The sequence below is a fragment of the Lissotriton vulgaris genome, chromosome 1_1 (genome assembly GCF_964263255.1).
Source record: "Lissotriton vulgaris chromosome 1_1, aLisVul1.2, whole genome shotgun sequence".
NCBI classification, from domain to species: Eukaryota; Metazoa; Chordata; class Amphibia; order Caudata; family Salamandridae; genus Lissotriton; species Lissotriton vulgaris.
In genome coordinates, this window is record NC_141685.1 from 2049423462 (window position 1) to 2049440323 (window position 16862).

At 44.0% G+C, this 16862-nt stretch overlaps 1 protein-coding gene across 3 annotated transcripts in view; it reads left to right on the forward strand.

Moving 5' to 3' along the window:
- The window catches only part of GYS2 (glycogen synthase 2), a 610704-nt gene that overhangs the window by 347693 nt on the left and 246149 nt on the right, over window positions 1-16862 (forward strand). For all 3 annotated transcript variants that reach the window (XM_086920470.1, XM_086920476.1, XM_086920482.1), the window contains one exon: window positions 1691-1811. In XM_086920470.1, the coding sequence (XP_086776596.1) occupies window positions 1691-1811 (121 nt within the window). The remainder of the gene's footprint in view (window positions 1-1690; window positions 1812-16862) is intronic.

The following is a 16862-nucleotide window of genomic DNA, read 5'->3' on the forward strand; positions in this document are numbered from 1 at the left end:
AAATCACTACTATTCTTAGAAATTCCGTAGCAACTCCTAATGATGAAACTACATTTCACCCTCTCCCAATAACCACTTTCATTTTATAAAGCCATTTCCTATTTACTGCTGACATGACTTACTTTTTTTCAGCTTTAGACTTTTATGGAAGTAATTGGGATTATGGAAAGTTTAGACACCTTCTTGCCAGGTTTCTCTCTCATTTGCAAGATGTAGACATCACTAGTTACAGTGACAAGTAATATCTTGCTTAACCTTTATAAGGAACAATGTGATGTCCTTGTTCTTTTGGATTATTCTGTAGCATTTTAAGATATTCAGCATGGATTCTTCAGTGAGTGACATTTGTAGGGTGCATTGATGCAGGGACAAATCTACTGCTAAGCTCCCTACAGTGTTTAGAACATGGGAAGTGACGTTTGATAAATCATTATTCTGTCATCTCAAATAAAAGTACAAAATTGTTTCATGCCACTGAGGCATCATTTTTGGTGTTCTGTTTCACATCCTATGTCCCTACTGCATGATCTGTCAAGAACCATCAAGCCTTGTTTTGGTATATGGGCAAATAATACTGGTTTTTCTGTAGAGCTCTCAATTGACAAGAAAGTGGGCCACCTGGCAAGACTTGCTCATTAGTGTAAAGTTTGCCAGTACATTCTGAAAACAGAATTCATGAACAGGCTGAGAAGGGTTTCATGAGTGGCTTTCAAAGTCACACAATTCATTACTACCTCCAGCTGGAACGCAATAACAATAAAAAAAAGCCTGAAATCATTATGGGAAATTTCCATTCAATCTCAATTCCTATCTGGGATCTCAGCAGGCCACCTCATTGCAAGTTATGTACTGAGGTTTAGATGTTGTCTGTTAAAGATTGTTCTTCATCCAACATTTCAGAGATGCATCTTGGTATGTGCACATTACTGTCCTATTTTATATCTAGCCCTCAACATCTGCCTAAATATCTATCTGCTGACTATATAGAATGCAGCATTGTGCCTATACATGCCTCTCAAAAAATAGAATTGGATTTCTTGTGACATAAAAACCTCACACTTCAGTGTCAGTGCGAGGTAGCATTTTTGCAGTTTTGCATTGTAATATCTTCTTTAGGTTGTCCAAACTGTAAAGATTTGTAATTAAAATGCTTGGCACGTCATATGCAGTAACCATTCTTTTATCTCAAGCTTCGAGACCTTCCTCATTAGAGCCCTTCTAGTATAACTACAAAAGTTCCCTCTTTGCTGGCCTACCTGCCAGATCTCTTAAGAATCTACTGCAAGCTCAAATACAGTGGCCAATTCAATGAGCCCTCAGAAACCCTAATATGTTTCACAGCAAGAATGTGCCCGTTTCATGATTCTCAGAGTATTATAGAAGGCCCCAACTATCTTCAAAATAAGACTCAGAAATTTTACTGTTCTTAATATCTGGGAGATCCAAACTGTGGCTCATACTAATAGTAAAAAGACAAGTGTTTGTTGGTTAGAGCTTTACAATGCATATTTCTAGATTTTGGATCGCCAGTCCTAATATATGAACAAATACTAATTGGCACCTTGCCGTCGGAAAAGAACTAAGAAAATGTTCTAGTCCAGCTCTGTTTTGTGTATTGAGTGAATATCTTAATATTTAAATAACCAATGTGCCTTTTGTAATGCTAATAACAATAACATTTTGTTTTTAGCCATCTTGACTTTAATCTTGAAAAGACCTTGTTTTTCTTCATTGCTGGAAGATATGAATACACCAACAAAGGGGCTGACATTTTTCTAGAGTCTTTGGCGAGACTAAACTTCCTTCTTAGGGTAAGTAACTTTAAAAAATGTTACCCAAATAAAATATTTAGTTTTAGACCGGGCATCCTTGGCATGGTTTCCCCTGTCTTTTTTCCTCTACCTCCTATATTTCTTGCTGTCTGCTGGATATTGTTTTTGCTGGTTTTTGTGCTCTGTGCGCTTTGCCACTGGTGATCAGTGCCAAAGTGCAAGTGCTCCATGTGTAAATTATGATTTTGATTGGTTATCCATGATTGGCATATTTGATGTATTGGTAATTCCATAGTAAAGTGCACTGTGTGTGCCCAGGGCTTGTAAATCAAATGCAACTAGTGGGAGTGCAGCATTGATTGTGCCACCCTCACAAGTATCCTTTCAAATGTGTCTCGGACCTGCCCCTGCATTGTCTGCATGCACAATTTTTTACTGCCATGTCGACCTGGAAAGCGCGCCCACTTGACAGGCCCCAACCATCTCTTTTCTTACATGTAGGTCACCCTTAGTTAGGACCAAGGTACCCACATGTACTGTGTGTTTTACATGCCCTTGTAGTGAAAAAGTGCGTATTTCGTTTTTCACTATTGAAAGGATTAGCTCTCCTATAGGCTATCATTGGAGCTGCCTTGAAATATTTTACAAGTGTAGCTTTCAATTGGGAACAGCTAGAGATTTTGAGTTTGGGCTCTCTGAACTCAGAATTCAATAACACAACTTTTAGTAAAGGTGGTTTTTGAATTGTTTGGACAATGGAGAATGGACAACGGAGAAGACAAAGACTAGACTTTGCTGTGAAATCCGCTTGAGAAGAATATCCAAGGACTTGTGTGCTTGCTTCCTGTTCTGAAGTTTAAGGGACACAAATACTTCACCTATAGCCTTCTTGAACTCCAGTTCCGACTTTACTGAGGGTTCCTATTTCAGTTCTGGGCCCCTGGAGGTTGTTCCTGCTACAGAAAGCTGTGAAGTACTGAAGAAATCTACAAACTCGATGTTTCACTCTTCTTGCATCTATTACTTGAATTTTGAAGGAAATATAGAATGAAGGAGATGCAATTTAACAGCTATGATGTCATCTGTGGAGTCAGAAATTCCAAACTTTACTTCACCACTTGACCTAATGTGTAACCTTGCGCATATACACTTTATCCATGTGCCAAAGTTCTGCTACATGCCAAAATCTCGAGAGTTCAAAAGCAGGCTAATCATATTCTAAAGCACTATATTGTCATGTTACCCTCCAATTAGTTGGGGTTACACCAAGTAGATTCTTGAAGCCCCAAAGTTAATTATAGCTTTTTCAGAGAAAATTAGAAATTCCAGGCTGCTTTCATTCCTCCTTTACTGATTTAAGCTCGAGTGGAAAGGAGTCCAACAAATGTGTCATTAAAGCTCTCACTCACAAGTGGTATTTAGAGAGTCCTGCCCATTACCTCTCAAATCAGTATGCACACACAAAGAATGGTATTTTACTATATGAACATTTATTGTACACTATTTATCAACAAATCAAGTGCATTAGATTGGTTGTAAATATTGTAAAACGCTCTCACCAATATTTATGCATATCTGGCAGTATGAAGCATTCATTTGTCATCATACATCCCTACTCTCCCAGTTCACCTTAATTGGTTGTAACCAGCCTTTAACAGCATGGGTGAGTTGTAGTTATATGTCAATATTGTTAATATGTCCGGTCATACTATTCATACCTGTACAATGTAAATTGGACATTTCCTCCTCTGCAAAGTGTGTGACTACCGGGAAACACCCAACCCAAATGCTTATGCAATATGATGGGTGAAGAGGGGGTACACAAAACGAATGCCACCTCACTTCCATTGATCAAAAAGCAACTAATATCCCTGTGGGTGTCATTCAATAATGAGCAATAACAACCCATTAATATTTGATTAATTTGATCAGCAATGCAGAATTCTGGCAATGATAAACGTGGACCAAGGTAATGTGCTACATTCCTTTAGGTACAGAAAGCTTCAAAAGAAATAATTTTCACAATTAGGACACTGTAAAGAAGGATCTACAAAATGTATTAAATGTGCTCTGTAAAGTGATCACATAGTGCAAGTGGGTGCAGTGGTGAAACAAGACATAAAAGGGTGATCATAAAAAGCAATAGACAATATCATGGTCTGTTTGAAGGGCTAATACAATGAAGTTATTTAGAGAAGATTCCATCAGCTTTTTAGTGCTCCTTCTAGACCACTGTAACTAATAAGCAATGGGGCCGATTCACAAAGATATTCTGAGACAAGAGTTTAACTTTATGACTTTTGGTATGCACAGATGTCATTTATGACTTTCAGTATTCACAGAGGTAATTTACAAGTTGTATCTTTACATCTGCGCCCGGGCCGTACTCTCTGCACCGGGCTCTGCACAGGGCCCTAAGGAGACACCTTTGCATTGTGGATACAATGGTTCGTTTTTTTTTTTTTACTTAAAAAGACATTTTTAGTAAGAGCAAATTCCAGGAGTGACTTTAGGAAGGAAGTAGGAACCCAATGGGTTCTGGGTCTCTTATCTCACCAGTAGGTCATTACATTAAGTCCTTCTCTCTGTGGGTATTTGTGTAAAGGCACTCAATGTCTAACCCTACCAGGAGATCAAAGAAAGGGTCAAATTTAATTTCTTCAATTTGGTTAATCGGGTCCATTCTGTTCCTTATACATGTCCTTGTAGATGGGGTACATTCTTTAATAAAGAGATCTAGGCATTTGCCAATTGGTTCCAAATCAGAGCTGCACCCAGAAACAATCGGTCTCCCAAGTGGATTCTTCAAACTTTTGTGGATTTTTCATTACATTAAATAACAGGAGTTCTTGGTGTCTAGTTATTTAAAAAGAGAAACTCATTATGACTAAGGAAGCCACTCTGTTCTCTGCAAGTAATGCTCAGTGTTACCCAATTTGTGCAGAACTTCCGTTCTGTAGTCAGCTAGATCTACAGTAACAATCCGATCAATCAATCAATCAATCAATCATAACACTTGTATAGCGCACTACTCACCCGGAAGGGTCTCAAGGTGCTTGGGGGAAGGGGTCCGCTACTGCTCGAACAGCCAGGTCTTGAGTTGTCTCCTGAAGGCGAGGTGGTCCTGGGTCAGCCGAAGGTGGATGGGGAGGGAGTTCCATGTCTTGGCCGCCAGGTAGGAGAAGGATCTGCCTCCGGCGGTGGCTCTTCGAATGCGTGGTACGGTGGCGAGGGCGAGGCTACTAGACAGTAGTTGGCGGGTGGGCGTGTAGAAGGTCAGGCGGTCGTTGAGGTACTTGGGGCCCAGGTCGTGGAGAGACTTGTGTGCGTGGGTGAGGAGCCTGAACGTGATCCTCTTGTTGATGGGGAGCCAGTGCAGGTCCCTCAGGTGGCCGGAGATGTGGCTGCGTCGGGGGATGTCCAGGATGAGTCGGGCCGAGGCATTCTGGATGCGTTGGAGTCTTGTCTGTAGCTTGGCTGTGGTTCCGGCGTAGAGGGTGTTTCCGTAGTCCACCTTTATCAGCTGGTTTAATGACTACTTCAGTGTTGTTTCTTAGAGGGTAAAGTGTCACTCGCTCAGTTTTAGAAATGCTATAAGGAAATATTCAAAAGCTTTCAATTTTGCTACATCATTAAAGACCAGTTACTGCCTGGGCTGAGACGCAGGCCTATATGATTTTTATGACATTGTACCTCATGGAAAGAGGGAAATTGAGGGGTCGATGGGTTTTTCCCAGTTGCCCCTGTTGGTCCAAGGGGTGCAGTCAGGAACATTATACTACGACCAAAAATGGGAACAATACATTTAATGCCCGCCTTGTCTAGAGTGGAATGAAACAACCTTCTCTGACATGCAGTATTGCAGTGTGACCACGAAGCATTGTATATAGGATTTAAACGGTTTTTTAGTAGCAAGTTCTTATAATGAGCAACAAGACAATATGAAGGCTATCAAAACAAGATGTCCTTTAATGGCCTTGACCACAGCCGCACAACATAGTAACTTAAAAATATTTGCTGTGAAAGAGGTTATGCACAATTGAGAAAGTATATCATTCTAATGTTCACATCTACAGTGCTAACAGAAAGGCTAACATTTAAGCATAGTTTACATCGGATGGAAGTAAGGTTATATTCATATATTGAACAAAAGGAGTCCGCTCTCAATTCCAAAGAACTGTGCTATCCTTACAGTGACTAAACCCAAGAGAACAATTCTGGTTTCTAGCATGGGAGAAACGATATGTGTTCTAAAATAACCCTCAGCCACCAAAAAGTCCCTTGGTGACATGCTTCATCATCAGTTTCTTCCCGCCCTGCTGCAGGATGGGCGTACTACAACTTACGGATACGTGGGAGCACTTTCAAGTGAAGTGAAATAATGTGTTTCATGTGAGAGTGGAAGTGTCAGAAGATAAGTGAGTTGAAAAATACCTTACTGGGTGGAAAACTAAACTTTAATACTCTCTGTAGCTGGTATTATTAAAAGTGGGGGAAAGGAGGAAAAAGTGTTTTAATGGGCAGTTTCCTCACAGGTCTACATTTTTCGAAGCCTACCCCTAAGCTTCTCTTTAGGACCTAGGATGTTGAACCCTGTTATCTAGTGTGTTGAGTATCAATAGGAGAGGGAGGAACGAGGGGCTGGCTCCCTTCCCTTGTAATATATATGAGATCAAGAAGAACTAGCTAATGTTTAGGAATTGTGTGGTTTGTCTGGGAAAGAAAAAACGTTATCTTTTGAAGGCCCTCACCCACCAACCTATTCGGTGTCATGCTTCATCATCGAGCCTCACCCGGTGGCACAGAGCATGCCCCGGGTGTGCTACAATGCCTGTTTACAGCGGAGCGGGTTTTTGTGAGAGGAGAGAGTGCTGTGATTGTGTAGGAGTGTGGTTTAAAAACTGACCTCAGGTCCCTTTACCCACTGGGGTTATTTAATGAATGGGCCTTTGGCAGTAGTAAAAAACAAGGCGGATGTGTCTGGAGTTATTGATGGTCTCTCACATCCATTGCAGTCGACATGTTTCAGCCAGGCCTTGATATTAATCTGACTTTCGTCAGAACCTAAGTGCGTTTAGTGAGTGGTCAACATCCAGCGTAGGGATGACCTGTTATGTGCTGCACTCACTAAGGTGCATTTATAGGTGGAGGGTTAGTGTCCTCCAAAGATCTACTCTTGTGGTTGACAAGGTGGACCTCATGAGTATCCAGCAATGGGGTCGGCAGTGAGTTTGTATCTCTGGTTCAGACCCTCGGGAACACCTACTTGGTTGCTTCAGATCCCCGTGTGTCATTTATCGTTTCTCTCATGTTAGAAACTGAATGGTTCTCTTGGGTTTAGTTACTGTTTGTAAGGGTAGCACAGTTCTTTGGAATTGAGCGTGGACTTCCCTTGTTTTTTCATTACTTGTAAAGGAGGCAGAGTCCATGACTTATTATACCTCTTCACTTCCTTTTTTGTTTTTTGGCAATATATTAATATATCATCATGAAAGGTCATTGTTCATAGGCAACTTGTATAAAAATGTCTGTATGTTATAATTACATGATTTTCGGGACATCCGTGGAACATGGCGGCCGGAAGCTAACGGTCGCGGGCAAAGCTCCCTTGGGCGTGTGTTCGCAGGCCCCCTCCGGAAGCCCTTCTGATGATTTTCTGTAGTACTATTAATGGATTCCAGCCCCTGCCCTGACGCCCCGACCTTCCTCTTACTTTGATTGTGTTGACGGTTTTCAGTCCCGAATGTAGAGCGGCGGCATTTTTTGTTTGTTTGTTTGTTCTCTGAATGGTACCTGATCCCCGGAGCATAACGGTGGCTCTGGAACCTGCCCTCTTGCGGCCGGTGGGCGTGGCACAGGAGTGGAAGTGCTGCGGTATCCCTTGCCTGCAAGTCTGGGTCTATGCAGGAAGAGTCAGCGCCTGCGACTATGTTCGTTTGAAGACCGGAGACCAGAGTGGGGAGAGAGTGGTAGGAAGCCAGAGCGAGGTAGGGCGTTCTATCCTTTTCCCTTTTGAGCACACCTTCGCCACTCGAGATGAAGGTAAGAACCTTGATTGCTGTTGCTTTGAGGAACTTTTGACTCTACTTTCAATCCCGACTGCGATCAGTGGAGTTTCCTGTGGGCAGGGGGGCCCAGCTGGGATTGGCACGCCGCAGGTGGGACCCCAGTATTGCATGGAGAGTGATGTTCAGTTACATCAAAATGGCATTCCAATACATAAGGTCTGCAGATATACCCTGCGCTGCGCGCTAGGACTATTAGGCTTGAATTAGGTTCAGGCTCCTTAGTACCGACCCGAGTCTCTCCCCCTGTTGCGGAAGTCAGGGTTACCGCTAATCAGGGCAGGGGGAAGCTACTACGGAGCCAACCGCTGTAGTAAGTGGAAAAGGGAGAGGTAGGAGGGGGAAGAAAGTCCTCTCTTTCAAAGTGAAAATAACAGCCTCCCTAAAAATGTTCTGTTAGGTACTGGCTACCCCTATGAATCGGGGGTTCAATAAAGGTAACTCTTCGGTGTCTAATAGCCTACAGCTTGCTACTTCACCAAACTCTCTCCCGTCAAAATACAGCATGCAGTCTCTTGTTTTACCTAGATCAATGAGTAAGACTCTGGGAGTGGAAATTGAAACAAATGAAGTGCCCGGTGAGCAGCCTTTAGTCATTCCTCCCTCTGTTGAAACCTCTAATGGATTTTCGCTATTGGGGGTGCAAGAGGACCAGCCGGGCTCCCCCTCCCCCTCCACATCTGAGTAGGTGATTTGAACACCTCTAATACCTCCAGTAGTAGTCTCTGCCGGATCTGGGTCTGGGTCTGGGATCGGGTCATTAGTTGACATTTTACTGGCCCTCAAGGAAGATATAGGAAAGAGATTTACAGTCTCAGAGCCTAATCAAGCAGCGATCGAAGCATTTTGTGAGGTATTAGCCCATAAATTGGAAGAAGTATCACAGAGAACAGATGTCCTAGAATCTGAGATTCCTAAAATCAAGGAGGTACTCCACTCATCTACAATGGAAGTGGATAAATTAGCCATTCAAACTAGAGAATTAAAAGATGACCTAGAGCGCCTGGAGAACAACTCGAGAAAAAAACCAAATTGTTAAATGTTATGTTATGTTATGTTATGTTACTGTTTGTTTTGTAGAGCGCTCAGCTGCTCCGAAGAGCGTCCCGGCGCTGTAGATCATCACACCAGCAACTAACAAGCAGCCATAACGGCATCAGAATTCACCAGAACAACTTTACAGGGCAAAAAGATACGTTTTAAGTCCCTTTCTAAAGACAGACAAATTGGAGCATGTTCGCAACGTCAGGGGCAACGTGTTCCAGAGACGGGGTGCAAGGTAACTAAAGGAACGACCTCCACAACGAGCACGTTTCACTGTCAGCACAATGGCATTGGCCTGGGCAGCGGACCTCAAAGGTCTAGATGGAAGATAGAAATTGACCCTTCTCTGCAGATATCCAGCGCCGAAATTGTGAAGCGCCCTAAAAGCTGTAGTTGAGGTCTTGAAGGAGATGCGCTTACGAATCGGCAGCCAATGCAGAGAAACAAGGAGATTGCTGGCCCTGGCTCTTCTGGTTAGACCGAAGATTGCCCTGGCTGCTGAATTTTGAACTATCTGCAGACGGGTCAGCAGATATTCAGGAAGACCTAGATAAAGGATGTTGGCGTAGTCTAGGCGTGAGCCTATCAGGGCCTGCACCGTGACCTTCTTGTGCTCCAAAGATAGGTATGGCAAAAACTTACGCAACATCCTTAAGATGGCAAAGCACTTCCCAGTCAGGCCAGCAACCTGGGCTTTGAAGGAAAGAGTGTTATCAACCATCATGCCCAGATTCTTAGCTGTAACAGAATCGCTGGCAGGGGGAAACATAGCCGAAGGCCACCATTGCTTCCATCTCAGGTCTGCAGGACAACCAAAGAACAATATCTCGGATTTGTCGGAGTTGCATTTGAGGCCACTTTTCCCAAACCAATCAAACACAAACTCCAGACACTTCCGGATGGCCGCTCCGTCGAAGTCACAGCCCCTGTCACAGGTAAACAGGAGCTGTGTATCATCCGCATAGGATACGATCTGGGCCCCTAACTCCTCCACCCATGCCGCCAGAGGTGTAAGGAAAATGTTAAAAAGGGAGGGGCTAAGTATAATGCCCTGCGGGACCCCCACCTCAAGCTGCGGCATCGGGGCGGAGAATGTACCCGAAGACTTGGAAGGAGCTGGTGTCAAAGGCTTTTGTGATTTCCCTTTTAAAAGATACTATTTTGAAAGACTTCCCCGAGATAGATCTGGTACATGACATCCAACAAGTTCATCGAGATCCGTTTAGGAGAAATCCTGCAAAACAGAAGCCAAGGAAAATCTGAGTAAACTTTCTTACGTACACTATAAAAGAAAGGGTTTTATCCTTGGCTCTGAAAGAAGGTTTGATAAAAGCTAATTCTTCCTCCAATCTTTTCTCATTTACTATTTGGTCAGATTTCTCCCATATCACAGCGACAAAACAATGGGAGCTTGGTAACAGAATGGTGACCCTAAACTCGTTGGGGACTAAGGCCCAATTGATATTTCCAGCATCTCTGCACATTATGTGGAACAACCACATGCATAACTTATGCTAAATAGAGAAAGTAGATGCCCTTATTAATAAAATAAGGAATGAGAGTGGAGTGCAGGTTGTGAAGTGAGGGGGTTATTCAACTATATGTTGGGCTTCCCGGGGTTGACCTAAATCACAAAATAAAATGTTTTCTAATGTCACGCCTGGGAGACTGAGGCCATAAGAGCTTATGTCTAGAGTAGGGGGGGTCCCCAGGCGGGTGTGGGGGTTGAGGGGTCATGAGGGCAGGGTGGGAGAGGTTTGGGGGAGCACAGGTGGGGCTGCAGTGGGAGAAAATCACAAAAACTATCCTCAAGCTCAACCTTAATCTTAATTGTAATTCAGTATTAAAACATCTGTGTAAAGTTTTGACATCAGGTAGAGGGTGTCGCTTCAATGAGTAGCGAAATAAAGTTTATCTCGTGGAATGTCAACGGGTTGAGCTGTCCGCATAGTTGATGATCCGACACATATTTGTAAAATGCAGTCTAAATTAATAGAAGTTACTTCGCCTATAATAATTGGCGGCAATTTTAACGTCCTTTTTGACCCATTAAGAGATAGATCAAACCAGAGCCATTATGTCAGAGCCCCATGTACTCATCGGGCAATGGCTAATATGATCCATGACCTAGGGCTTGCCGATGTCTGGAGGGCGAAGATGGGCGACAAACCAGGATACACCTTTTTAGCAAAAAACACGGTCACTCATCTAGAATTGACTATGTATTAGCCGATAGGTTGAGTTTGGAAAACGTACCCGATATCTCCATTTTACCTAGTCTCTTATCGGATCATGCCCTTATCCTCTTTACTTATCTCAGGAGGGGGTATAGCCTTAGGCCTAGATAGACGTTGAAAAGAGCAATGCTGTCAAACGTTGAAATAATCAAGGTACTTAAATTGTCTGCCTTAGATTATTTCTCCGTAAACTCGATGACTTTAGACTATGTTTGGGATCCTTTAAAGCCCGTCTGAGAGGCCAGTTACATAGCCTGGTCTGTTCCAAAAATAGGGAGGAGGCTCAAGAACTCTGTATCCTCGAAGAAAGAATTCTCAAGTTAGAGGTTGAGAGGACAACATGTACTCAGGAGTGCTCTGAAAGGCTGACACAAGTAGTTCTTAGTGATTTGGATCATGTATGTCAGGATTATAGGGGCAAGTTAGATCAAAAGGTGAAGGTCTAGTGGGCGTCTCAAAACATGCAAAATTATGAGTACGGTGAAAAGGCTGGTGCCCTCTTGGCCTGGAAGGCAAGAGTAGATTGAGTTAAAAATACTATTAACAAATTATTAATTGATGAGAGTGGGGCTACATCTTATAGACTGGAGGAAATGCAAACTTGCCTGCTTTCTCTATTTACAAAGCTGTATCAAGAGGAGATCATACATAGTTCATACATAGTTCAAAAATACCTTCAGAAATGGTTGCGGAATAAAGATCTACCTGAATTAACAGAGGACAGTCAAGATAGTCTTGCTGCTCCTATTACTGAGAGCGAGATTAGATTATATCTAAATAAAAGTAAGAAGAATAAAGCTGCAGGAACTGATGCGCTTCCTAGTGAGGTTTACAAACTCCTCCAAGATGAGCTAGTCCCGAGACGGTATGAATTATTTAATTATATCTACAGTCCAGAAGGTAAAGTTCCCAAGTCCTGGAAGGAGGCTACGATTGTACTTATTTTGAAGCCAGGGAAAGACCCCCTTAAAGCAGACTCCTATTGACCAATCTCCCTGCTAAATACCGATTATAAGATCGAGTGTTCTAGCAGGGAGATTGGTTAAGTTAGCACTGCAGCTAAACAACGCGGATCAAAAGGGTTACATCCCGGGGAGGTACATTCAGGAGCAGACGCTCCAATTAATTGGTATTATAGACCTGGCGGTGGCCCGGTCGAACCCCTTTGCTGTAGTGGCATTTGATGCAGCCAAGGCATTTGACAGAGTATGCTGGGTATACCTCTGGGTAGTACTTAAGACAATGGTATTAAATGGTAAGCTAACAGCAAGTTTTAACATATATAGGGGAACAAGGCAGGGTTGCCCCATCTCGCCCTTACTGTTTGATCTATAAATAGAGCCCGTTGCCCAACGCTAAGACTAGATAAGCAGATCATCCTCTTTAGCTCCAATCAATATAGCAGTAAATTGGCTCTTTATGTAGACAATCTGCTATTATATACCAACAACCCGGTTGAGGTAATACCAAGGGCTGAAGCCCTCTTAGAGGAATTTGGCTCATATTCCGGATATTTAGCTAACCCATCTAAAACAGAGGCGATGTGTTGGAACATCAATAACTGGGAGGGCAGACCTAGCAAAGAGTTTAGATATCTGGGAATCGTCATAGTTAACGACTTAGATAACATACCTCTGATCAATCTAAAAAGGGTGTCTAAAGTGGTAGATCACCTCTTTTCAAGATGGAAAAACCTCCCCCTGACGATTTATGGCAGGGTTAACCTAGTCAAGATGGTCATCCTCCCCAAGCTGACATATTTGTTCAACACTATCCCTCTTGACTTTCCTAGTAAAGATATTGGCAAAATCCATAGCAAAATAGGTAGCTTTTTTTGGGCCAATAAGAGTGCTAGACTGTCTTGGAAGAAGTTGAGACGTAAATTATTGAAAGGGGGTCTCACTCTTCCGGATATAGCCTGGTATTACACGGAGGCTTTTGACTATAACTGATTAAACAAACTGGGGAAGGCTACTGAGAGAAATGGCTATAGTTGAGGGTGGGGGAGAATGTTTCCTTTATAAATTCGGGCACCAAGGTTTTTTAAAAAAGTTTTCCTGAAAGTCCTAGGAGCAGCTCCCAGTCTGTGGTACAGGGTCAGATGCAGATGAGGGATTGGTTACTATTTCGATTTTGCCCGGATTTGGGATTACCCTGGGACACCGGCATGCCTGGATGATAGCCTTGCGATACCAATTAAGAGGGCTGGTATCTTGATATGGTCAGATCTTGTATCATCAGACGGAGTCCACCCGTGCCAATTATTAAGATCTAAAATAAGAAGTTATTTTTCTAACTTTAAATACCTACAATTGGGTTCTTGGTATTCAGCAGAGAGTCTATTAGTGGTGAATGGGAAACTGAGTTTAGCCTTCAAAATTCAAATCCCAAAAAGAAGGAGGTCGCTTACTGGTATAAGAAATTCCTTGATGCAGATGATGCGGAAGATCCTCCACAATATGCAGCTTAGAACCAGTCACCCTTAGACTCTAACTCTGAAGACCTATTTGATTTATCATTGTTAATTTTATATAAGTTTATCAAACCGGCATCTTTAAAATAGAATCATTTCTTTGTTATAAATGGATTATATTGTACCCATGTGAAAATAGCTAGATTTGCCCCTTTTTTTCTCCTTAATGTCCAAGATGGGATTTCCCCAGAGCAGATGACATTCATATTCATATAACAACAAGCATTTACAATGCAACCGTTACGCCTTTGCAAAAGTTAGCGCTATTGGCATTGTAAATGACAATTTTTTTTATTTAGTTGTTGGTTTTGAAAACAGATAAATAAATGGCATTGTCATTTACATTGCCAATAGCTTAATCTATCGCAAATGTGAGACCTATTGTACCCTACTGGACGAGCTCAGCAGACAGCAATTTCTACCACACACACACACCCAGAGCCACACACACCCACCCAGAGCCACACACACACCCAGGAGAGCAAGCACAGCGAGGGGGCAGGGAAGCAAGCACAGCGAGGGGGCAGGGAAGCAAGCACAGCGAGGGGGCAGGGAAGCAAGCACAGGCAGGGGGCAGGGAAGCAAGCACAGCCAGGGGGCAGGGAAGCATGCACAGTCAGGGGGCAGGGAAGCAAGCACAGCCAGGGGGCAGGGAAGCAAGCACAGCCAGGGGGCAGGTAAGCAAGCACAGCCAGGGGGCAGGTAAGCAAACACAGCCAGGGGGCAAGAAAGCAAGCACAGCCAGGGGGCAGGGAAGCAAGCACAGCCAGGCCACCGGAGGATTCTGGGACAGATTTAATACAGACTAAACGTATGGCTTGTCAGATCCAAGCAAACTATGTGCGTTATCTTCTCTCCGAGCCTTGAGAAGTAAGGCCCCCTTGACAGGACAGCATGCCTCTGGGGACCTTTAGCTCTATTCCCCAGCCTCCCCCTGCAGGGCCTGGAGCACTGCACCCACTGAAAAGGTGCAACTTGTCCCTCCTGAAAGGCACTCGAGAAATCTAAAAGCAGACAGGATCAACATGTCCTTTGTGACCTAGAAAGACGCGCCTCGGGACTACAGCTGCCGGACCCTTGTGGCTTCTTCCTTACGGGGGACTGGGGCTGTGAGTCTCTAGCGCCACCTACAGTTCTAAAAACACTTAGGTTAGCTCCTTAAGACTTGACTTTATCCACCAGGACAGTGTTTCTGACCCGTGCCTTTCTGCTGTATATCGTTATCAGAATCAAAACTACAGCATCCAAAATGCACTAGGTACGATCATAAATGACAGCACAATCTTCACATCTTACGGCCCTAGCCCATGAGTGCCGTGCTCAACTACATTATTTTATTTGGACTTTGATGTATCCAGTACTGCTTACGTCATCTAGACTAACAATATACAGCCGGCGAATTCATTTTGCTCTCCTATGAAGTTTTTCAGGCACAAATTGCGTGACCCTGAGTACATTTAAAATTCATATGGAATTTGCCTACACGTTGCAGTCAAAAGGAACGGCTGGGATTTTATAAGAAAACTTTCATCTTCGGGTTTTTCACAGACATACAAATCTTGGTTTCATACATCTGTAGAACATGGAGCTTCCAACAGTTTGGCCTTTGCCCTGAATCTTTCTTGGGAGTGTTTATTTTTATTGCTTACATTGCGTGCATGCACTGCACACGATAATTGTTTGGCATAGTCGCCTCTGTGCCGGCGGTCCGAGGAGGCCACCTTATGTGAGAAAAACAGTGGTGAGTTTGTCGATATTTTATTTTTTCTTCATGTACAACGTCCTGCTGGTACGGTGGCTGTTTTAACCGTTATATGCTGTTTAAATATTGCACGTGCATCTAACCTCATGCATGAAGCCCCATGGACCACCTCGAGGATCCTCTGTGATGTGCGCCGTTCCACCGCATCAGAACTGGCTATGTGACACTGTTTGGCACGTGCACGCACCTGGAGCCATCCGGCGCTGGCGTATCCGAGTGCTGCCATCTTGAGATTTGTGGCAACACGCTAGCACAGGAGCTATGGAGTATACTATTTGGTCCAGCCTGCTTTGGTTATCGTACGACCAGTCCTCGATCAGTCTGGTCGGTTTCTTACTTCGACTCATGATGTCAAGCCCATATTTCAAATGTCTAGGTACTGTCCTCATGAACCTTCAGCAGTCCTTCATACAACTCGAACTGATCAGAGCCGACCCTGTGCTCCCTTGTAAAAAGACAGCCAGTGCCCTGCAGGCACAGTGTAGACCCCAGGGTGCAGCGTTCCCTGTTTGCAAGCATATGCCACAGTCAGCACTAACAGACAAGTCCTAAACAAGTCAGGTCCCGGGCCGGCAGCCAATCACAGCGCGGCCCGGGAATGACGTCACGGGGGTGTCCGGGCCGGCAGCCAATCACAGCGTGGCCCGGGGAATGACGTCACCGGGGTGTCCCGGGCCGGCAGCCAATCACAGCGCGGCCCGGGACACACAGCAACAAGGGGCGGGACTTAAAAAAAGAGTCAGAAACGCCCCCGATTTGCGTTCTGACTGGGAAAAAGTGACTGACAATGATGTCTTCCAATGGCTAGCCTCCATTTATGGAGCTAGCCAATGGAATACAGAGGCGGGACTAAGCCCTATACTGTAGGACATAAGGTTTCGCCCTGGGTGGAGCACCTGCTTCGCGGGTGCTACGGCCAGGGCGAAACCTAAAAAACTCTATTCTCTGGTGGACGCATGGTTTGAGAGTTAGCAGCTGAAGCAATGGCTGTGAGGAAGCTGACCTTGTGCGGACAGTCCTGATGGGAAAAGGAAGCATAGCAGCTCTCAGCTTCTACGTGCATTTTTACTAAAAATTTATTGTTTGAGTATCCTGCCCAATGATACAGGAGCTGACCATGAGCTGACGCCCCTCCTCGCTCCCTTGAACACCTTGCATAGACAAGGTATATAAGGTAATGGAATGGGGCTGGGTTTACACACGGTGACCGGTCGCTAGAGGGAGCGTTGAACTTATGGAGTTCCTGAACCTAAAAACGCCATAAGAGGCAACACAACACCTGCGGCCACTTCTGGAATATGGAAGTGCCGGGTCTGTTTGTGTAATGCGGCCCTTAATGCTCTTTTCTTACTTTTGCGCCCAAAAATGCAACCTACCTTCCCCACCTGGACAGCCACTTTTATGACTTGTTCGCTGCCATGGAGAGATTCTTCTTCTCGTTGTTAAATGGAAGCTATTATTTTCAATAACCCTTTTAAAAGTTGTTGCTATGTTATGGTTAATATAGTT